The 22,724-nt window shown below is 44.2% G+C and overlaps 2 protein-coding genes across 10 annotated transcripts in view; one reads left to right on the top strand and one right to left on the bottom strand.

The window, feature by feature from the left end:
* The first annotated feature begins 449 nt into the window (after nt 1–449).
* Nucleotides 450–6,418, top strand: LOC106599115 (olfactomedin-like protein 2B). 2 transcript variants are annotated; one of them, XM_014190187.3, is made up of 8 exons: nt 450–875; nt 1,914–2,180; nt 2,424–2,531; nt 2,986–3,150; nt 3,638–3,833; nt 4,070–4,552; nt 4,742–4,918; nt 5,089–6,418. In XM_014190187.3, the coding sequence occupies exons 1-8, from the start codon at nt 705–707 to the stop codon at nt 5,682–5,684; spliced, it is 2,163 nt and encodes a 720-aa protein (XP_014045662.2). In that variant the 5' UTR covers nt 450–704; the 3' UTR covers nt 5,685–6,418. The 2 variants fall into 2 exon arrangements, with proteins under 2 accessions (XP_014045662.2, XP_014045660.2); XM_014190185.3 differs by having other exon boundaries at nt 4,067–4,552.
* A 19-nt stretch (nt 6,419–6,437) lies between these two features.
* The window catches only part of LOC106599111 (cyclic AMP-dependent transcription factor ATF-6 alpha), a 67,780-nt gene continuing 51,493 nt past the window's right edge, over nt 6,438–22,724 (bottom strand). For all 8 annotated transcript variants that reach the window (XM_045714576.2, XM_082973306.1, XM_045714572.2 and 5 more), the window contains 2 exons: nt 21,051–21,135; nt 6,438–7,537 (listed from right to left, as the gene is read on the bottom strand). In XM_045714576.2, the coding sequence (XP_045570532.1) occupies nt 7,368–7,537; nt 21,051–21,135 (255 nt within the window). In that variant the 3' untranslated portion in view covers nt 6,438–7,367. The remainder of the gene's footprint in view (nt 7,538–21,050; nt 21,136–22,724) is intronic.

Genomic DNA, 22,724 nt, shown 5'->3' with positions numbered 1-22,724 from the left:
TGCTGGAATGGTGGAAGAACAATGTCCATCACATAAACAGACGATGGCAGAAATAAACCCCTAGATGGCGCTATCGGGTAGGTTTGGGTCTCACATTTTCTCTTAATTTCAACCACAAATAGCCTATTCTAAAATTGTGTCAGATTTATGAGCTTCATTCTGCAGTCCATCAAATAATATCACCTATAATAATACCCTACTAGCCAGGAAATTTATAGCAAACATTTCCCAATGGCCAGAAGAGGCATTTATACAACTATACAGTTAAGAAGAAAGAACATTAATTATCAAATATTATGTTTGAAAACTATTGTTTAATCTCTTGTAACATTGTTTCACATCCAATCTGTGAGACAGACTGCACCCTGTATCCAATAATGATAAAGTCCGTCCCACCTATCCATAACCAACCATTAGAACGTTCACTTGCCTGTTCATTCACCTCCAACCATCAACAGGGGTCATACCTTACAGCGAGGGTTTACCCGAGGACTCTAAATACATCTCGGATTAACTTCCATTGCGAGATCACTTTATTTTTTATTTTTATCATGAACATCTTCTTATTATAACGTTTGAATATTTCTTATTATAACATTTGAATATTTCAAACTACTTTATTCTTTTTTAAATTCGCTGCAGAGTTTCAAAGACATCATTTTTTTATTAGCAATTTATCAATTGTGCACCTGGTAATTTAGGAGATGATGTCTAGGTTGCAGATATTGCTCTTGTTGTGGGGTGCGGTCTCAATCACTTGGGCACGAGTTGCACTCAGCGACGTAATGGATAATGGAATTAAAGAGGAACTAGAACAGACCGACGAACCACTGCTGGATGATGAGATGGACAACCAGGAGAACGTTTTAACTCAGGTATTTACGACCTTCCTCGGGATTTGTAACAGGATTGATTAGATAGGTATAGGCTGTGCGTAAAATTAGGCTATCTAAAGCCAAGTGCGACAGTTAATGAGAATAACTAAGAGGAAGAATAATGTAATTTTCCCAAGCATTATAATTCCGTTTAGTTTAGGATATTAATAATTGATACTTCATGGTCTATGAATACTAGCCTTGGAAAAGTTGTCCTATTACCTTGAGAACTTATCATGCTTACTTACGCATGCACAATGAGCGTTGTCATTTTAGTATACAGTTACTTTCGTTTTAAAATGTTCTCCTAAATGTGAAATATGTTCGTAAGACCAAAATATTTTTCATACCCATATAAAGGGTTAAAAATCTGTATTTTTTTTTCTACATTAGTCGATTCTTAGTCGTTAAACCATTTTCAATGTGCAATGTGCATAGAATATTTGGTATCAGAGAGATGAGATGATAGTTTTTCCTATGTAGTGATAAATGTATACATTCTCATTAATATGTTATGTTGATCCATCCTATAAGTAACTGCACCAGAGGAGGCTGGTGGGAAGAGTTATATGAGGACGGGCTCATTGTAGTGGCTGGAATGGAACTGGAACAAAGAGAATTTATCAAACACATCAAAACAACTCTGTTCCATTTATTCCATCCCAGCCATTACAAGGAAAGGGGGATACCTAGTCAGTACCTGAATGCCTTCAACTGAAATGTGTCTTCCGCTTTAACCTCTGAATCAGAGAGGTGCAGGGGCTGCCTTAATCAACATCCACGGCGCCCAGGAAACAGTGGGTTAACTGCCTTGCTCAGGGGCAGAAGGACAGATTTTTACATTGTCAGCTCGGGGATTCGATCCAGCAACTGGCCCAACGCTCTAACCACTAGGCTGTCCTCCTACATCTCCTTCCACCAGCCTCCACTGAACTGCACCAATGCATGTGTCATTGCCTTGTGTCTGTGTGAATTGTGAAATGCTGTGCTCCTCATTGGTGGACTACCCATTCTCAACCCATCTCTTCTCAATTATAGCTGCTGGGAGATTATGACAAAGTGAAAACGCTGTCGGAAGGCTCTGACTGTCGCTGTAAATGTGTTGTCAGACCGCTGAGCAGAAGTGCCTGCCGGCGGATAGAGGAGGGCGCCGCCAGGGCCGAAGACTTTTACACAGTGGAGACTGTGACATCGGGGCCCAATTGTAAAAAGTGTGTGTGTATAGCCCCACCCTCTGCTCTGAATCCCTGCGAGGGAGATTACAGGTTCAAGAAGCTGCAGGAGGCAGGGAAAGATGACATCAAGGTAAAACACAAGCGCCTACCTCTAAGGACAAAAAACACTACACTGGTCCATCATAAAATAACCCATAGTCTTTGTAAAACAAGGAGTTAGCCTGGTCCCTTTGCAATGGAATATTTCCTCAAACGTTATTTGATCTGAATGAAATGTCCACATCATCTGTGATTGAATACAGCGTGAGACAGGACTACACCATGTACATGTATGTTATCTAAAATGTACTGCAATGATTCTGATCTCTTACAGCTCTCAACAGTAATGGAGTTACTGGAGGGAGCGTTTTACGGGATGGATCTATTAAAGTTGCACTCAGTTACAACCAAACTCCTCAACCGGGTTGACAATATAGAAAAGGTTTGTATACTGACACTCATAGGCATTTCAGAATGGGCAGTCATAGCTTGCATAGCTTACAGCAGGGTTCCCTAACTGCCGGCCCGCGGAAGATTTTATTTTGGGGGGGGGGGCATAAAAGACTGTAAAAACACCAGCAAATCAGCACCAAGTGATTTTCATTTTGGAAATCTGTTCCAAAGCATTCACACACATGATAGCGAGATATATTTGATCGTATACAAATGTAAGCAAGGTTTGAAATGATTATGTTTTAGTCAAATATTATAGCTGTTGCTGCTCCTTGTGATCAATTTGCAGTCTACAAGTGATTTGTAATGATGTTCCAGCCCCCTGACAATCCGCTCAAGAATATAATCTGCCCCGGTTGGGTCTAGTCGATGATCCCTGCCTTAAAGTCTATGGTTATGGTACTGGCTTCTCACCATTTTGCTTTGTCTCTGTGGGAGTCCAGACCTTTTCTTGTAACCACACGGAGAAGGATAAAGTGAGTGTGAGGAGCCCCTCTAGTGAGGAAAAGGAGAGAAGAGCCCAGCAGAGGATGGAAAAGAGAAAACGTCTGACTGAGCTGGAGCCGTCCCTGCAGAAGGATACAGCTGCAGCTTATGCTAACACAGAGGTAAGACACACACACATACACACACAAAGTCTATGCTAACCAAGGCAGTCAGTCTCTTTGGACATGTAGTGGAAACGTTGGCAAGACATTAAGGTAGCCAGTAGCCTGGCACCGTCTTTAATACAGTGTGGCGGGATCAAAACTAGTCTGCTTTCTGGACTACAACAGTTTCCAGATGTCTCAGAAAACAATACATTTTCTTCAGACTTCAGAGTATTTGACAATAAATTACTTTCTTACTTTGAACCTCGACTGCATACGTTTTCAGAAAAACAATATGTTCAAAACCATAGCGTTTGTTTCTGTAGCCTAGTATTACAATTTAAAATCAGAAACAGAAAACTTTACTGCCATGCGACAAATGGTTGCTAAGAACTTATTGTAACTAAAAATCAACAGGTACAGTATGTAGTACAGTTGTCTCACTAAAAGCTTTACGATAACACAATGGTAACATTTGGTCCTTTGTGATTGGATCCTCCTATAGAAGAAGTATGAGGAGCGCTACATTGGGGCCAAGGGCCAGGGGTCCACCAGGCCCATGCTGAAGAGGAGCCAGCCGCAAAACAGGGAGGAGCTCCAGGGGCCCCTGAAAGGCAAGGTGGGACTCAACGGCATGGTCATCAGAGGAGTGACTTTCTACAAGGCCAACACGGTGGACGATAGAGCCGCTGGGGAGCTCAGTAAGTCCATTAAAATACAGGACATATACTAACATAGCAGTAGTCTATCCAGTTCAGAACATACAGCACATCATCCCAGAGATTTTAGTGTTGTCGATGGCTTCTTTTTGGGGGTCTCTATATTGGGGCTGTGCCTATAGACAGGTTTTGTTCTGGGGTTTAATATGAGATTGGATTGGCTTCTTGAGTATATTGGTGTACTGTAGATGATGCTTGTGCTGCTCATTCACCAGCAGCAGACGAAGCCCTGAGCGGTGATGGTTCCATGGACTTGCTCATCGATGACCAGCTCCTGAGACCCACCCAGCCCAGACCTGTAGCAGGCACCCCGACACCAACATCGCAAGACAGGAAGTGGAACCCAGACAACCAGGCCACTCGTGCCTCCAAAACAGCCCCTAGTCCCCAAGGGAATCCCACCACATCTGCCCTTAGAGCTACCGAGACACCATCAACCACTCTGTTCATCCCGACCACAACCATTCCAACCACAACTACGACCCCAGCAACCACCACTACAATGGTTGCGACAAGCGCAAGCACCACTCAACCAGCGGCCACTAGGAAACCTGAAACCTTGTCTGTTTTGACGTCTCCAAACGCTGCAGTGCGACAGGTCAACAGCACCACAGCCCCACCCAGCAAGGTGATGGGTGCGCCCAAACCCAAGCATCGCATCAGCTGGACAGAGGGCCCCTCGGCGACCCCTAAAGTCCCTGGTAAAAAATATCTTTGGTTGATCAGATTTTTGATTTTCCAAAGTGAAATTCAAATTTGATGCTGAAAAAGGCATGATTTGTATTATACACCACATTGATCTTTTTGGGAGGGAAATAGTGTTATTTGTTTGCTCTTTAAATACTAGAGGGGAGTATAGATTATCTTTATCTCTGTATGTTTACTTACAGGCATGTGCAAAGACACTCTGGCCTCCATCTCGGACCCAGTGACCCATAACACCTACGGCCGGAAGGAAGGAGCCTGGATGAAGGACCCAAAGGGCAACGGAAATGTCATATATGTCACCAACTACAACTATGGTAACCACCTACTGGAATTCCACGACATGGACAACTTCAAACAAGGTATTTTCACAATAGAATAGTCTCAAAACCAAGTAACTGCTTTGGTTCTGGATGCCATGATTACGAGACAGACATGGCAATAGATTCATGTAATGGTGCTATTTGATTTGTGCAATGTGTGCTGCTCAGTATTGAGTACTCTATTATTTCTCTGGTCTGTTTCCTGTCAGGACACGTCACCCATTCCTACAAGCTACCGTACAACTGGATTGGCACAGGCCACGTGGTGTACAACGGAGCTTTCTATTACAACCGCGCCTTCTCCCGTGACATCATCAAGTTCGACCTGCATCTGCTCTACGTGGCGGCCTGGACGACGCTGCACGATGCCGTGTTAGAGGAGGACGCCTCCTGGAGGTGGCGAGGACACTTGGATATCGACTTTGCGGTGGATGAGAGCGGCCTGTGGTTAGTGTACCCTGCTCTGGATGAGGAGGGCTTCCATCAGGAAGTAATCATCCTAAGCCGTGTGAACCCGACCGACCTCAGCCTCCAGAGTACGTTCAGAACGGGCCTGAGGAGACACTTCTACGGAAACTCCTTTGTCATTTGTGGTGTCCTGTATGCGGTGGACAACTACGAACACACCCATGCCAATATATCCTACGCCTTCGATACGCACACACACACCCAGATGATCCCCAGAATACCGTTCACAAACAACTACACATACACGACGCAAATCGACTACAACCCCAAGGACAAAAAGCTGTACGCATGGGACAACGGTCACCAGGTGACCTACAATGTTATATTTGCATATTAAAAGCAAACGAGTAGTGATATATATATAATAAAGGGACGAGCACTTTTTTGTATAAAAGATCCTAAATATATACACTACCGATCAAAAGTTTAAGAACACCTACCCTTTCAAGGGTTTTTCTTCATTTTTATTATTTTCAACATTGTAGAATAATAAGCGAAGACATCAAAACTATGAAATAACACAAAAAAGTGTTACACAAATCAAAATTTGAAGAGTGTGCAAAGCTGTCATCAAGGCCAAAGGGTGGCTATTTGAAGAATCTCAAATATAAAATATATTTTGATTTGTTTAACACTTTTTTTTGGTTACTACATGTCTTATTTCATAGTTTTGATGGCTTCACTATTATTCTACAATGTAGAAAATATAAAAAATAAAGCAAAACCCTTGAATGAGTAGGTGTTCTCAAACTGTTGACCGGTAGTGTACATTTAATGTCTTAGTGGATTGTAGATCAGTCTACAGGGCCATTGTGTTTTGCACTTTATAATCTCTGTTGCTCGGTTTGTGTTTTATTTCTCAAAATGTCTCCCATTTTGTCCCAACGCATATAGTTGTATTTTTATATTTAATGGTCACCGTTTTTAACTGCCCAAATGGCAGCAGGCAAGATCATTCAGCAAAGCAAGACAGTTATTTCTTACTGCTTGTTAGAAGTTTAAAGTGTATGTTGTGTATATACTGTAATTTAAAATGAAGCTTTTAATAAAATAAATGCCTTCAAACATGAATGCTGACACACACTAGTCATCAATATTAGAACATGTTACTGTCCATGGTTTTATTTCTGAAAACCATTAAGCAACTCAAACAAAACAAATTCTTTATTACACCCCTAATGGCCACATCATAACTTCGATCATGTTTGTGTGATACTGCACATACTAAGGAGTAAAAAAATGAAATAAATTAAACTGAACCACACTTGCACTTGACCACCCACCCCTTGCTAGCTCTGACTTTCCTGATAACTACTTTGAGGAAAGCATACTTACTATGCCTCTGATAGGTGGTTGTCCCACCTAGCTATCTTAAGATGAATGCACAAACTGTACGTTGCTCTGGATAAGATCATCTGCTAAATGACAAAAATGTAAATGTATTGCTTACATTGTTTGTTCACTCAACATGGCTTTATAAAAAGTAAGAATCATAACTCCACCAGATATGTCTATTAACAACTTTAATATATGTGAAAATGATCTTGTTAACATGGCTTGGTTCCATCAATAGGGTCCAGAATCAATTACTGTTTTGTATAAAGGTATTAGGTTACATTTGGTAAAATTATGGCTCAATTAAATAGCTGTAGGGTCAAGACAGTGAAGGAATTTTTTGAAGGGGTTCCACAGGGTTCAACATTAAGTCCCATATTTATCCTAACAAATGACCTAGATGCCTGCATTGGCAGCCTGTCAATTTAACATAAACCAGACGCTCTAAACCAAGCAATATGGAGGCAAACAGTTGCTGGACAACTTCTTTATAAGTCTTGATAGATTTGTAACATCAGAGGTATAAGGACTTGTGAAATAAGACAGAGGATGTACGAAATTGATGCAGAACATTTCCAGAGAGGATACAACAAGGCAAAAATTGTTGTCACAGTTTATCAATATATCAAAATGTTGCCTAAATTATAGGCTTTCAGATTGCCAGGTATTCTGGTTGAAGTGAAGTTCAGGCAGAGTCTGATAGAACACCAACCGATGCTGCAGCCTGGAAGTCAGTGGTGTTGGCACGTAGGAACTCTGGGATGCTGGAGGTTTTGATGTGGAGGATCTTGGTGTCCATGACCTCACAGTCAATCTGCATCATCACCTCAAATGTGTCATCCTTGATGACAGAGTCTGTAATGAAATACAATGAGTAAAAAAATATGGTTATAATCAAAATCTAAACAATATTCAGTCATCTTGGGTCATGATATCCAATGAGGATCTCTTGAGGGGATCCCCTCAGTGTCTCTCTGTGAGGATCCAATCCCAAAGTCCGTCCTCTTAGCACTAGAGCCCAAATGCAATAGTCATTATTTGGTTCACTGCCTTCTCCTGTCTGGTGTCAGGTGGCTGAGGAGCCTGCAGGACGGCTGGAGGCTGAACACCAGCTCCTGGAAGAACACTGGCTGAAGCCATCAGCCACAACACCACCAGACTGGCCAGAAAGGCCAGGTCCATGTGGCTTAGCCAGCGGGAGGAATTTACTGGCACATGTAGGAATCAGGCTCTGGATCTAAAGGTGATTAATGCATATGGAAATTAAATTGAAAGGGTTATGCAACCGATCACATTTTGTGAACACATGGATGTTCAAAGTATGTGTGTTTCTACTGTATGTTTGATGAAAACTAATATGATAAGCGCATAGTACCTGAATACACTACTGTAGATATACTATACAAAAATATTACCCACTAAAGATAAAAGGAATTTAACACTTTTGTTACTGTTCTTTTTTATTAGAGCTGAATCCGCCAGTATATATGTGCAAGGAATCTGAGTTTTAGCTGCCAGTTGTACACCTGCATTGTCTCGAGATTGCAGTTTTAAGGCTTGGAACTTGAAGGTGTTGAGTTGTTTGGAAGACAGACACACAGCTTATTTCATAGCTAATTCCAAATGGAACACTTGTGTATTTATACAGACCATACCTTATTCCAAATGGCACAGACTTTACCTGAGCATAGCTAATTCCAAATGGCACAGACCTTACCTGAGCATAACTAATTCCAAATGGTGGAAGTCTTTGCGTCAGACCAACCATAAACTAAACTATGTGAACATGAGAAAATATGTTGACCTGTCAATACAACACAGTGAAATGGCTTATTTCAAATCATGAGAACCAAAATACTCAATTGCCCTTGATTATCCTCCACATACCATGCGGCCTTCAACTGAGGCCAATTGGTTATGATAAAGTTACCCAAAAGGCCACTTGGCATTCTTGTACCGTATGTTGTAGCCCAGAAGAGTGATTCTGTGGACAAAACTATGGTAAATCTTCTATTCAAGTAGTGAGGAATATCAAACTGATTTCTACAGATGGAAGCTATTTATGGCAAGAATAGGTCTTTCTAAACAACCACACTCTGTGGCTGGGGAAAATTACAACCTACCGTTACAATCACCTGGCAATTATATGCAGCCACCACTGTGCCTCTCCAAGGATATTATCTAATGATATGCAATAATCATAGCATATCCTTTCAACAAAGCCATAAGCATATCAAACAAATTCCTCCCTGGCATCCACTTCTGCACCTCAAAAAAACTGAAAGCAAGAGAAACAGAGACTGTGGGAACAAAATAAACAGAGACTGTGGTAACAAAAGAAACAGACTTTGGGAGCAAGAGAAACAGACTGTGGGAGCAAGAGAAACCGAGATAAAGAAATAAACCAAAGCATTCTCATGACAGGAATGCATTGTATTCCACCAACGCCTCTTTCCCAGTTTCTCTCTTTCTTCTCGTAATCACTCTAAAGCTGTAATCTAGATATTGTCACCCATCTATGAGATTGCATAATGGCAGATCCAAAACATTTTGGCGAATGTTGTGGGAGCTAATGGCCTAGACCTTTAACAAAGAAATGAATGATGAATCTTTCCCTACAAAAACATGCCAAACTTCAGATTTATATGTCTGGATTCATCGAAAGCAAAACTGCTGTCAACAAGCAGTTAGCATAAAGTTCTGTTTTGTAGGATGATGCATGTTTGCATAACAAACTTGATCCACAAGACTCAGGAAACAGGTCTTGGAATGTTTCAGGACCATTAACAGTGTGAGGCGGGTAAGAGCGGCCTCCGCAATGTTTTGTACTGGGGGGCCTCTGGGACCCACTAAAGTATGTTTACAGGGGCCTGGCTCAAGGCCATAATGGCGAGGCTCCTACACTGAGGGCAGCCGATCCCCAGAGGTGTCTAGGGAGGGAGGTTTTCCTTTGGCCAGAGGCCCTTGTCTGTAAGGGCTGAGCTCTGAAAGACAGTATTGGTGTGGAATGAACGAACCATGATAATAACTCCAAAGCATGGTGGTCTCACAGCATTTAGAGCTGAGCATAGAGCTTTTATGAGAAACGGTACCTCTGAAACATCAGACGCTATGAGAATCAAGTGCAGTGGTTGCTTTGTAATCTGGAATTTTCCCACTTTATCCATCTTTTTTTTAAACAGTTAAATGCTAAATCATAGTAAGTATTTCTATACTATGTACTAACTTAAAATACATACAGTTGAAGTCGGAAGTTTACATACACTTAGGTTGGAGTTATTAAAACTAGTTTTTCAACCACTCCACAAATTTCTTGTTAACAAGCTATAATTTTGGCAAGTCGGTTAGGACATCTACTTCGTGCATGACAAGTAATTGTTCCAACAATTGTTTACAGGCACATTATTTCACTGTATCACAATTCCAGTGGGTCAGAATTTCACATACACTAAGTTGACTGTGCATTTAAAAGCAGTTTGGAAAATTCCAGAAAATGATGTCATGGCTTTAGAAGCTTCTGATAGGCTAATTGACATCATTTGAGTCAATTGGAGGTTTATCTGTGGATGTATTTCAAGGCCTACCTTCAAACTCAGTGCCTGTTTGCTTGACATCATGAGAAAATCAATAGAAATCAGCCAAGTCCTCAGAAAAAATTATTATAGACCTCCACAAGTCTGGTTCATCCTTGGGAGCAATTTCCAAATGCCTGAAGGTACCACGTTGATCTGTACAAACAATAGTATGCAAGTAAAATGTCCAAGATGGCGTAGCAGTCAGACGTCTTTGTCCTGTCGTGTCCCTTGTATATATCCTTTTATATATTTTTCTTCGCATATCTTTTTTAAATATTTTCCTAAACCTCAACTTCTAAATACTCTCCTGCAACCCACCTCACCCAATGTGGCGTGGATCAGTTTTTTTTCCTGAAGTATTTCTATTTACTTTGGATCTGGATTCCCTCAACTGTAGCTAGCCAGCTAACTAGCTACCAGCTATCAGTCAGCAAACCACTGCTAGCGGTCATCAGCTAACCTAGCTCGGAAAGCTCTTGCCAGTTCGTACAACTTGACTCAAACGAGAGCATAACTGACCTATTTTTTTCTCTCCATATCCACGGATTCCTACGGCAAACTCTGAACATTTTCATCTGGATCTTCACAACTAGCTAACCGCAATCCCGGGTGACTACTCCTGGCTAGCGTTTCCATCCCAGAGCAAGCACCAATTAGCTTGAAGCTAGCCCGGCCAGGGCTCCTGGGCTACTACCGAAGCCCACTCCTGGGCTACAATATCCGGACCCCTTCTACTGCCGGTACCGGGCACGGAACCCCGCCGATCCTCTACGACTGGAATACCGACGTAATCGCCCGAGGATTCCAACAGGCCCCTCAGGCGCAACGTCCGCTGAAGGCCCATGGGTTTGCTTCCGGGTTTGGAGCGAGTAGTCGCACTTCGCTTCGCTCCGCAGGTAATATTACATTTCATTACATTACCACGGTTTGATTTGTTTGATCTGAGCAATTTTTCTTAGCTAGCTACATAGCCGTCTTTGTATCAAAGATAATTGTGTAGTTTAGAGTAATTAGAGTAATTATCGAGGTTAGCTAGCCAGCTGTTTTCGTCCTCCTAACTTAGTCAACACTGCTAGCTAGCCAACTAGCCAACTTCTACCGACTAGCAGCACTGTAGAAACTATTACATTACAACGGAACGACTTCATTAGTGTAGTGTTAGCTAGCTACATAGTTGTCTTTGCTGTCTTTGTATCTAAGATAATTGTGTAGTTTAGAGTAATTATCGAGGTTAGCTAGCCAGCCGCGCCGCGACGCCGTTGTCCAGACTCCAGACTTAGTCAACACACCTAGCCATCGTCAAACCCACTGCTAGCTAGCCGACCTTTACTGACTAGCAGCACTGTAGAAACTAATACATTACAACGGAACGATTTGACTAGTGCAGTGTTAGCTAGCTACATAGTTGTCTTTGTCATAGTTTGATAATTGTGTAGTTTAGAGTAATTATCGAGGTTAGCTAGCCAGCTATTTTCGTCCCCCGCGACGCCATTTTTCCAAACCTAGCCAACTATTACCGACGAGCAGCATTGTAGAAACTAAATACATTACAAAGGAACGTCTTGATTAGTGCTATGTTAGCTAGCTACATAGTTGCTTTTGTATCATGATAAGGTGTAGTACTGAAACTATCGAGGTTACCTAGCCAGCTACACGTTCAAACAAAGTCAACAACGCAGCCACTGCTAGCTAGCCTACTTCACCAGCCAGCAGTACTGTATCATTTGTCATTTTAGTCAATAAGATTTTTGCAACGTAAGCTTAACTTTCTGAACATTCGAGACGTGTAGTCCACTTGTCATTCCAACCTCCTAGCCTCATTCGTAGCCTCTTCTGTAGCCTGTCAACTATGTGTCTGTCTATCCCTGTTCTCTCCCCTCTGCACAGGCCACACAAACGCTTCACACCGCGTGGCCGCTGCCACTCTAACCTGGTGGTCCCAGCGCGCACAACCCACGTGGAGTTCCAGGTCTCCGGCAGCCTCTGGAACTGCCGGTCTGCGGCCAACAAGGCAGAGTTCATCTCAGCCTATGCTGCCCTCCAGTCCCTCGACTTCTTGGCGCTGACGGAAACATGGATTACCACAGATAACACTGCTACTCCTACTGCTCTGTCCTCGTCTGCCCACGTGTTCTCGCATACCCCGAGAGCATCTGGCCAGCGGGGTGGTGGCACTGGAATCCTCATCTCTCCCAAGTGGACATTCTCTGTTTCTCCCCTTACCCATCTGTCTATCTCCTCATTTGAATTCCATGCTGTCACAGTTACCAGCCCTTTCAAGCTTAACATCCTTATCATTTATCGCCCTCCAGGTTCCCTTGGAGAGTTCATCAATGAGCTTGACGTCTTGATAAGTTCCTTTCCTGAGGATGGCTCACCTCTCACAGTTCTGGGTGACTTTGACCTCCCCACGTCTACCTTTGACTCATTCCTCTCTGCCTCCTTCTTTCCACTCCTCTCCTCTTTTGACCTCACCCTCTCACCTTACCCCCCTACTCACAAGGCAGGCAATAGGCTTGACCTCATCTTTACTAGATGCTGTTCTTCCACTAATCTCATTGCAACTCCCCTCCAAGTCTCCGACAACTACCTTGTATCCTTTTCCCTTTCGCTCTCATCCAACACTTCTCACTCTGCCCCTACTCGGATGGTATTGCGCCGTCCCAACCTTCGCTCTCTCTCTCCCGCTACTCTCTCCTCTTCCATCCTATCATCTCTTCCCTCTACTCAAACCTTCTCCAACCTATCCCCTGATTCTGCCTCCTCAACCCTCCTCTCCTCCCTTTCTGCATCCTTTGATTCTATATGTCCCCTATCCTCCAGGCCGGCTTGGTCCTCCCCTCCTGCTCCGTGGCTCGACGACTCATTGCGAGCTCACAGAACAGGGCTCCGGGCAGCCGAGCGGAAATGGAGGAAAACTCGCCTCCCTGCGCACCTGGCATCATTTCACTCCCTCCTCTCTACATTTTCCTCTTCTGTCTCTGCTGCTAAAGCCACTTTCTACCACTCTAAATTCCAAGCATCTGCCTCTAACCCTAGGAAGCTCTTTGCCACCTACTCCTCCCTCCTGAATCCTCCCCCCACCCCCCTCCTCCCTCTCTGTGGATGACTTCGTCAACCATTTTGAAAAGAAGGTCAACGACATCCGATCCTCGTTTGCTAAGTCAAACGACACCGCTGGTCCTGCTCACACTGCCCTACCCTGTGCTTTGACCTCTTTCTCCCCTCTCTCTCTCCAGATGAAATCTCGTGTCTTGTGACGGCCGGCCGCCCAACAACCTGCCCGCTTGACCCTATCCCCTCCTCTCTTCTCCAGACCATTTCCGGAGACCTTCTCCCTTACCTCACCTCGCTCATCAACTCATCCTTGACCGCTGGCTACGTTCCTTCCGTCTTCAAGAGAGCGAGAATTGCACCCCTTCTGAAAAAACCTACACTCGATCCCTCCGATGTCAACAACTACAGACCAGTATCCCTTCTTTCTTTTCTCTCCAAAACTCTTGAACGTGCCATCCTTGGCCAGCTCTCCTGCTATCTCTCTCAGAATGACCTTCTTGATCCAAATCAGTCAGGTTTCAAGACTGGTCATTCAACTGAGACTGCTCTTCTCTGTGTCACGGAGGCTCTCCGCACTGCTAAAGCTAACTCTCTCTCCTCTGCTCTCATCCTCCTAGACCTATCTGCTGCCTTTGATACTGTGAACCATCAGATCCTCCTCTCCACCCTCTCCGAGTTGGGCATCTCCGGCGCGGCCCACGCTTGGATTGCGTCCTACCTGACAGGTCGCTCCTACCAGGTGGCGTGGCGAGAATCTGTCTCCGCACCACGTGCTCTCACCACTGGTGTCCCCCAGGGATCTGTTCTAGGCCCTCTCCTATTCTCGGTATACACCAAGTCACTTGGCTCTGTCATATCCTCACATGGTCTCTCCTATCATTGCTATGCAGACGACACACAATTAATCTTCTCCTTTCCCCCTTCTGATAACCAGGTGGCGAATCGCATCTCTGCATGTCTGGCAGACATATCAGTGTGGATGACGGATCACCACCTCAAGCTGAACCTCGGCAAGACGGAGCTGCTCTTCCTCCCGGGGAAGGACTGCCCGTTCCATGATCTCGCCATCACGGTTGACAACTCCCTTGTGTCCTCCTCCCAAAGTGCTAAGAACCTTGGCATGACCCTGGACAACACCCTGTCGTTCTCCACTAACATCAAGGCAGTGACCCGATCCTGTAGGTTCATGCTCTACAACATCCGCAGAGTACGACCCTGCCTCACACAGGAAGCGGCGCAGGTCCTAATCCAGGCACTTGTCATCTCCCGTCTGGATTACTGCAACTCGCTGTTGGCTGGGCTCCCTGCCTGTGCCATTAAACCCCTACAACTCATCCAGAACGCCGCAGCCCGTCTGGTGTTCAACCTTCCCAAGTTCTCTCACGTCACCCCGCTCCTCCGCTCTCTCCACTGGCTTCCAGTTGAAGCTCGCATCCGCTACAAGACCATGGTGCTTGCCTACGGAGCTGTGAGGGGAACGGCACCTCCGTACCTTCAGGCTCTGATCAGGCCCTACACCCAAACAAGGGCACTGCGTTCATCCACCTCTGGCCTGCTCGCCTCCCTACCTCTGAGGAAGCACAGTTCCGCTCAGCCCAGTCAAAACTGTTCGCTGCTCTGGCACCCCAATGGTGGAACAAGCTCCCTCACGACGCCAGGACAGCGGAGTCAATCACCACCTTTCGGAGACACCTGAAACCCCACCTCTTTAAGGAATACCTAGGATAGGATAAAGTAATCCTTCTAACCCCCCAGTGGTTGTTCCACTGGATATCATAAGGTGAATGCACCAATTTGTAAGTCGCTCTGGATAAGAGCGTCTGCTAAATGACTTAGAGCTACTTGGATCCCTACTAATCCATGACTGGTCTATCGACGTCACCGCACGAAGAGGCAAAAACAGACTTACCTCCATCGCGACGTCCCTCAAAGACCCTTCTGCTAACTTGCTAGCCCCGGTCTGCTAACTGCTAACTTGCTAGCCTCGGTCTGCTAACTGCTAGCTTGCTAGCCCCGGTCTGCTAACTGCTAGCTTGCTAGCCCCGGTCTGCTAACTGCTAGCTTGCTAGCCCCGGTCTGCTAACTGCTAGCTTGCTAGCCCCGCTCTGCTAACTGCTAGCTTGCTAGCCCCGGCCTGCTAGCTTGTTAGCCCCGGCCTGCTAACTGCTAGCTTGTTAGCCCCGGCCTGCTAACTGTTAGCTTGTTAGCACCGGCCTGCTAACTGCCTGAATCGCCGTGTCCCCAGCCAGCTCAACCACTCACCGGACCCATATGTTCACTTGGCTACGTATGCCTCTCTCTAATATCAATATGCCTCGTCCATTACTGTCCTGGTTAGTGATTACTGTCTTATTTCACTGTAGAGCCTCTAGCCCTACTCAATATGCCTTAACCAACCATGTTGTTCCACCTACTACATATGCGATGATATCACCTGGTTTAAATATCTCTAGAGACTCTCTCTCATCATTACTCAATGCCTAGGTTTACCTCCAACGTACTCACATCCTACCTTACCTTTGTCTGTACACGGCCAGTTTGTATAGCCTTTAGCCGTACCCTTATCCTACTTCTCCTCTGTTCCTCTGGTGATGTAGAGGTTAATCCAGGTCCTGCAGTGCCTAGCTCCACTCCCACTCCCAAGGTTCTCTCATTTGTTGACTTCTGTAACCGTAAAAGCCTTGGTTTCATGCATGTTAACAATAGAAGCCTACTCCCTAAGTTTGTTTTACTTACTGCTTTACCACACTCTGCCAACCCGGATGTCTTAGCCGTGTCTGAATCCTGGCTTAGGAAAACCACCAAAACCCCTGAAATCTCCATTCCTAACTATAACATTTTCCGCCAAGATAGAACTGCCAAAGGGGGTGGTGTTGCAATCTACTGCAAAGATAGCCTGCAGAGCTCTGTATTACTATCCAGGTCTGTACCCAAACAATTCGAGCTTCTATTTCAAAAAATTCACCTTTCCAGAAACAAGTCTCTCACTGTTGCCGCATGCTATAGACCACCCTCTGCCCCCAGCTGTGCTCTCGACACCATATGTGAATTGATTGCCCCCCATCTATCTTCTGAGCTCGTGCTACTAGGTGACCTACTAGGTGACCATGCTTAACACCCCGGCCATCCTACAATCTAAGCTTGATGCCCTCAATCTCACACAAATTATCAATGAACCTACCAGGTACAACCCCAAATCCGTAAACACGGGCACCCTCATAGATTACATCCTAACTAACTCGCCCTCCAAATACACCTCTGCTGTTTTCAATCAAGATCTCAGCGATCACTGCCTGCATCCGTAATGGGTCTGCGACCAAACGACCACCCCTCATCACTGTCAAACGCTCCCTAAAACACTTATGCGAGCAGGCCTTTCTAATCGACCTGGCCGGGGTATCCTGGAATGACATTGACCTCATCCCGTCAGTAGAGGATGCCTGGTTGTTCTTTAAAAGTGCCTTCTTCACCATCTTAAATAAGCATGCCCCATTCAAAGAATGTGTACCACCGATAAATCCACTATAATTGAGAATTTCAATAAGCATTTCTCTACGGCTGGCCATGCTTTCCACCTGGCTACCCCTACCCCGGTCAACTGCCCGGCACCCTCCACAGCAACCCGTCCAAGCCCCCACCATTTCTCCTTCACCCAAATCCAGATAGCTGATGTTCTGAAAGAGCTGCAAAATCTGGACCCCTACAAATCAGCCGGGCTAGACAATCTGGACCCTCTCTCTCTAAAATGATCTGCCGAAATTGTTGCAACCCCTATTACTAGCCTGTTCAACCTCTCTTTCGTATCATCTGAGATTCCCAAAGATTGGAAAGCTGCTGCAGTCATCCCCATCTTCAAAGGGGGTGACACTCTAGACCTAAACTGCTACAGACCTATATCTATTCTACACTGTCTTTTTAAGGTCTTCGAAAGCCAAGTTAACAAACAGATTACCGACCATTTCGAATCCCACCGCACCTTCTCCGCTATGCAATCTGGTTTCAGAGCTGGTCATGGGTGCACCTCAGCCACGCTCAAGGTCCTAAACGCCATCATAACCGCCATCAATAAGAGACATTACTGTGCAGCAGTATTCATCGACCTGGCCAAGGCTTTCGACTCTGTCAATCACCACATTCTTATTGGCAGACTCGACAGCCTTGGTTTCTCAAATGATTGCCTCGCCTGGTTTACCAACTACTTCTCTGATAAGAGTTCAGTGTGTCAAATCGGAGGGCCTGTTGTCCGGACCTCTGGCAGTCTCTATGCGGGTGCCACAGGGTTCAATTCTCGGGCTGACTCTCTTCTCTGTATACATCAATGATGTCGCTCTTGTTGCTGGTGATTCTCTGATCCACCTCTATGCAGACGACACCATTCTGTATACTTCTGGCCCCTCTTTGGACACTGTGTTAACTAACCTCCAGACGAGCTTCACTGCCATTCAACTCTCCTTCCATGGCCTCCAACTGCTCTTAAATGCAAGTAAAACTAAATGCATGCTATTCAATCGATCACTGCCCGCACCTGTCCGCCCGTCCAGCATCACTACTCTGGACGGCTCTGACTTAGAATACGTGGACAACTACAAATACCTAGGTGTCTGGTTAGACTGTAAACTCTCCTTCCAGACTCACATTAAGCATCTCCAATCCAAAATTAAATCTAGAATCGGCTTCCTATATCACAACAAAGCATCCTTCACTCATGCTGCCAAACATACCCTCGTAAAACTGACCATCCTACCGATCCTCGACTTCGGTGATATCATCTATAAAATAGCCTCCAACACTACTCAACAAATTGGATGCAGTCTATCACAGTGTCATCCGTTTTGTCACCAAAGCCCCATACACTACCCACCACTGCGACCTGTACGCTCTCGTTGGCTGGCCCTCGCTTCATACTCGTCGCCAAACCCACTGGCTACAGGTTATCTACAAGTCTCTACTAGGTAAAGCCCTACCGTATCTCAGCTCACTGGTCACCATAGCAACACCCACTCGTAGCACGTGCTCCAGCAGGTATATCTCACTGGTCACCCCCAAAGCCAATTCCTCCTTTGGTCGCCTTTCCTTCCAGTTCTCTGCTGCCAATGACTGGAACGAACTGCAAAAATCACTGAAGCTGGAGACTCATATCTCCCTCACTAGCTTTAAGCACCAGTTGTCAGAGCAGCTCACAGATCACTGCACCTGTACATAGCCCATCTGTAAACACCCCATCTATCTAGCTCATCCCCATACTGTATTTTTTTATCTTGCTCCTTTGCACCCCAGTATCTCTACTTGCACATTCATCTTCTGCACATCTACCATTCCAGTGTTTAATTGCTATATTGTAATTACTTCGTCACCATGGCCTATTTATTGCCTTAACTCCCTTATCTTACCTCATTTGCACTCACTGTATATAAACTTTTTGTTTTCTTTTTTCAACTGTATTATTGACTGTATGTTTTGTTTATTCCATGTGTAACTCTGTGTTGTTATATGTGTCGAATTGCTATGCTTTATCTTGGTCAGGTCACAGTTGCAAATGAGAACTTGTTCTCAACTAGCCTACCTGGTTAAATAAAGGTGAAATAAAATAAAACAAAAAAATAAAATAAACACCATGTGACCACGCAGCCGTCATACGGCTCAAGAGGGAGACACGTTCTGTCTCCTAGAGATGAACATACTTTGGTGCGAAAAGGGCAAATCAATCCCAGAACAGCAGCAAAGGACCTTGTGAAGATGCTGGAGGAAACAGGTACAAAAGTATCTATATCCATAGTAAAACGAGTCCTATATCGACACAACCTTAAAGGCCGCTCAGCAAGGAAGAAGCCACTGCTCCAAAACCGCCATAAAAAATCCAGACTACAGTTTGCAACTGCACATGGGGACAAAGATCGTACTTTTTGGAGAAATGTCCTCTGGTCTGATGAAACAAAAATAGAACTGTTTTGCCATAATGACCATCGTTATGTTTGGAGGAAAAAGGGGGATGCTTGCAAGCCGAAGAACACCATTCCAACCGTGAAGCACGGGGGTGGCAGCATCATGTTGTGGGGGTGCATTGCTGCAGGAGGGCACCACTTCACAAAATAGATGGCATCATGAGGATGGAAAATTATGTGGATATATTGAAGCAACATCTCAAGACATCAGTCAGGAAGTTAAAGCTTGGTCGCAAATGGGTCTTCCAAATGGACAATGGCCTCAAGCATACTTCCAAAGTTGTGGCAAAATGGATTAAGGACAACAAAGTCAAGGGATTGGAGTGGCCATCACAAAGCCATGACCTCAATCCTATAGATTGAGCAGAACTGAAAAAGCGTGTGCGAGCAAGGAGGCCTACAAACCGGACTCAGTTACACCAGCTCTGTCAGGAGGAATGGGCCAAAATTCACCCAACTTATTGTGGGAAGCTTGTGGAAGGCTACCTGAAACATTTGACCCAAGTTAAACAATTTAAAGGCAATGCTACCAAATACTAATTGAGTGTATTTAAACTTCTGACCCACTGGGAATGTGATGAAAGAAATAAAAGCTGAAATAAATCATTCTCTCTACTATTATTCTGACATTTCACATTCTTAAAATAAAGTGGTGATCCTAATTGACCTAAAACAGGGAGTGTTAACTAGGATTAAATGTCAGGAATTGTGAAAAACTGAGTTTAAATGTACTAAGGCTAAGGTGTATGTAAATTCCGACTTCAACTGTACCTATTAAATGCATTAATAATTTATCATACCCCACACAACAACGAAGTCTGAAGATTGAGGGGGACAGAACCCAGACAAGAGGATGAGTTCAATGGTGAGCCCCATGTCCTACAGATGTAGGATCTTAATTTGATTACGCTGTTGCATGAAACTTCCTGCATAGCAGGAAATGCAAACTTATAGTGCATTCATGGTTTAAAAGGGCTTCTAAAATTTGTAATTTCCACTTTCACATTTCTGATTTGATTTGCCCTAACAATAAATGTATCAACCCTACAACAATTTTCATGAATTAGAATCCACAGAATAATTCACATTTCCTGCTGCTGCAGACTAATTATTCTGCCGTGAGAAACTGGTAAAATGAAGATCCTACATATGTAGTATAAGCCAACTCGTATTTTCAAACTGTTTATCTGGCTCCCCCAGACAAGCTCTTCTCTAAACGTAACCCTCCCCTGCTACTGGAGAGACAGTAAATCACCTAAGATTAGAAAAGCAAATGTACCGTACAGTACTGTTGTCTCTGAACTTCAGAAAGTGTGCATTCTATCCTTAAAAGGGCATGGAAAATCTGTATTCTACTTATTTTCTTCAGGGTAGAAGGGACACCAACAGACCAATACGATTGCCCTTAGCAAAATTGCCTAATTCATTGCACATAACAGAAGTGCAAATAGCTTTGTTCACACCTGAAAGCTATTTCTGTCACTAAAACAATAGGAAGTAAATACAGAGGAAAGCTTTCAATACGAGAAGAAAAAGTGAGCATTCATCCATCACAATAACATTCATTTGTTCAAGCTGGTTCAAGCTATAACTAAACTGATGACTATAGTGTATAGGGAGCGTAGGTTGTCTGTTTATACACAGTAGGAAGGTGGAGATGTAAATTGGCTGTGGCTTCTGATTACGTGAAAGCTCTTCTCCAAAACGTACATCAATAAACTTCCTTCGAGTTTAGAGTCAAATGGTTATCTTTAGCTTGCTATTGCTCAGTTCCCACTGGTTAGTAGTCCTTACCATTCACATTAATAGCTGGTAACACCAAGGACATCTTTGGCCTTCTCCCTTTGCTGTGGTTGGTCGCAGGGAGCAGAAGGTGATCCTACAAGGAAAGAAAGAGTTGGCGTTAAATAACTAATGACTAACTGCATGAACTAAGTTGAACTGGTCCTTAACCCATTATAGTCTAAGCCGGGGGGGGGGGGTTCTATAAAGCTATATGGAATTGTTTTAAGAAGGTCATATCAATGGTCATTTTGCTATTTCATTTAGAATTTTAACACCCATTGAAGTATAAAAAATATATAAAAATGTTATTTGGCCTAACTGCTTTTAGCCCATAAAACACATTGAATAACAAATTCACTACATGGAAAAAAAAGATAGTCCCCCCCCAAAAAAATCTAAAAGAAGTTTTATGAAGTGTCAGTTCTATATCTGAGAGATAGAAGAAAGATCAGGATTTAATTTATTTAATGTATTTTGTGGCACTAAACAGTTTCCATATACAATGCATTCGGAAAGTATTCAGACCGCCTAGATTTTCTACATTTTGTTTCGTTACAGCCTTATGCTAAAATTGATTAAATGTTTTGGGTAAAAAAAATGCCTCTAAGCTACACACAATAACCCATGACGAAGCAAAACAGGTTTTTAGAAATCTTTCCAAATGTATTAAAATACAAAACTGAAATATCACAATTATATAAGTATTCAGACCCTTTACTTAGTACTTTGTTGAAGCGATTACATCCTCAAGTATTCTTGGGTATGACGCTACAAGCTTGGCACACTTGTATTTGGGGAGTTTCTCCCATTCTTCTCTGCAGATCTTCTCAAGCTCTGTCAGGTTGAATGGGGAGCGTCGCTGCACAGCTATTTTGAGGTATCTCCAGAGATGTTCAAAATCTGGTTCAAGTCCGGGCTCTGGCTGGGCAACTCAAAGACATTCAGAGACTTGTCCCGAAGCCACTCCTGCTTTGTCTTGGCTGTGTGCTTAGGGTCGTTGTCCTGTTGGAAGGTGAATCGTCGCCCCAGTCTGAGGTCCTGAGAGCTCTGGAGCAGGTTTTCATCAAGAATCTCTCTGTACTTTGCTATGTTCATCTTTCCCTCGACCCTAACTATTTTCCCAGTCCCTGCAGCTGAAAACTATCCCCACAGCATGATGCTGCCACCACCATGCTTCACCCCCAGGATGGTTCCAGGTTTCCTCCAGACGTGAAGCTTGGCATCCAGGCCAAAGAGTTCAATCTTAGTTTCATCAGACCAGAGAATCTTGTTTCTCATGGTCTGAGAGTCTTTTAGGTGCCTTTTGGCAAACTCCAAGCAGGGCTATCATGTGCCTTTTACTGAGGAGTGGCTTCCGTCTGGCCAACCTACCATAAAGGCCTGATTGGTGGAATGATGCAGAGATGGTTCTCCCATCTCCACAGAGGAAGTCTGGAGCTCTGTCAGCTTGGCCATCAAGTTCTTGGTCACCTCCCTGATCAAGGCTCTTCTCCCCCAATTGCTCAGTTTGGCTGGGTGGCCAGCTCTAGGAAGAGTCTTGGTGGTTCCAAACATCCTCCATTTAAGAATGATGGAGGCCACTGTGTTCTTGGAGACCTTCGATGTTGCATACATTTTTTGGTACCCTTCCCCAGATCTGTGCCTTGACACAATCCTGTCTCGGAGCTCTACGGACAATTCCTT

This window comes from Salmo salar, chromosome 03 (genome assembly GCF_965601325.2).
Source record: "Salmo salar chromosome 03, fSalSal1, whole genome shotgun sequence".
NCBI lineage: Eukaryota > Metazoa > Chordata > Actinopteri > Salmoniformes > Salmonidae > Salmo > Salmo salar.
The sequence above is the reverse complement of the archived record's forward strand: the minus strand, read 5'-3'. Positions and strand labels throughout refer to the sequence as shown.

Bases quoted from the DNA above. Each gene is read 5' to 3' on its own strand.
- LOC106599115 (XM_014190185.3), top strand. From the start codon at position 705: ATGATGTCTAGGTTGCAGATATTGCTCTTGTTGTGGGGTGCGGTCTCA. The intron at 876-1,913 runs GTATTTACGACC...TCTCAATTATAG, and splicing joins AGGAGAACGTTTTAACTCAG to CTGCTGGGAGATTATGACAA. The intron at 3,834-4,066 runs GTAAGTCCATTA...CTCATTCACCAG, and splicing joins TAGAGCCGCTGGGGAGCTCA to CAGCAGACGAAGCCCTGAGC.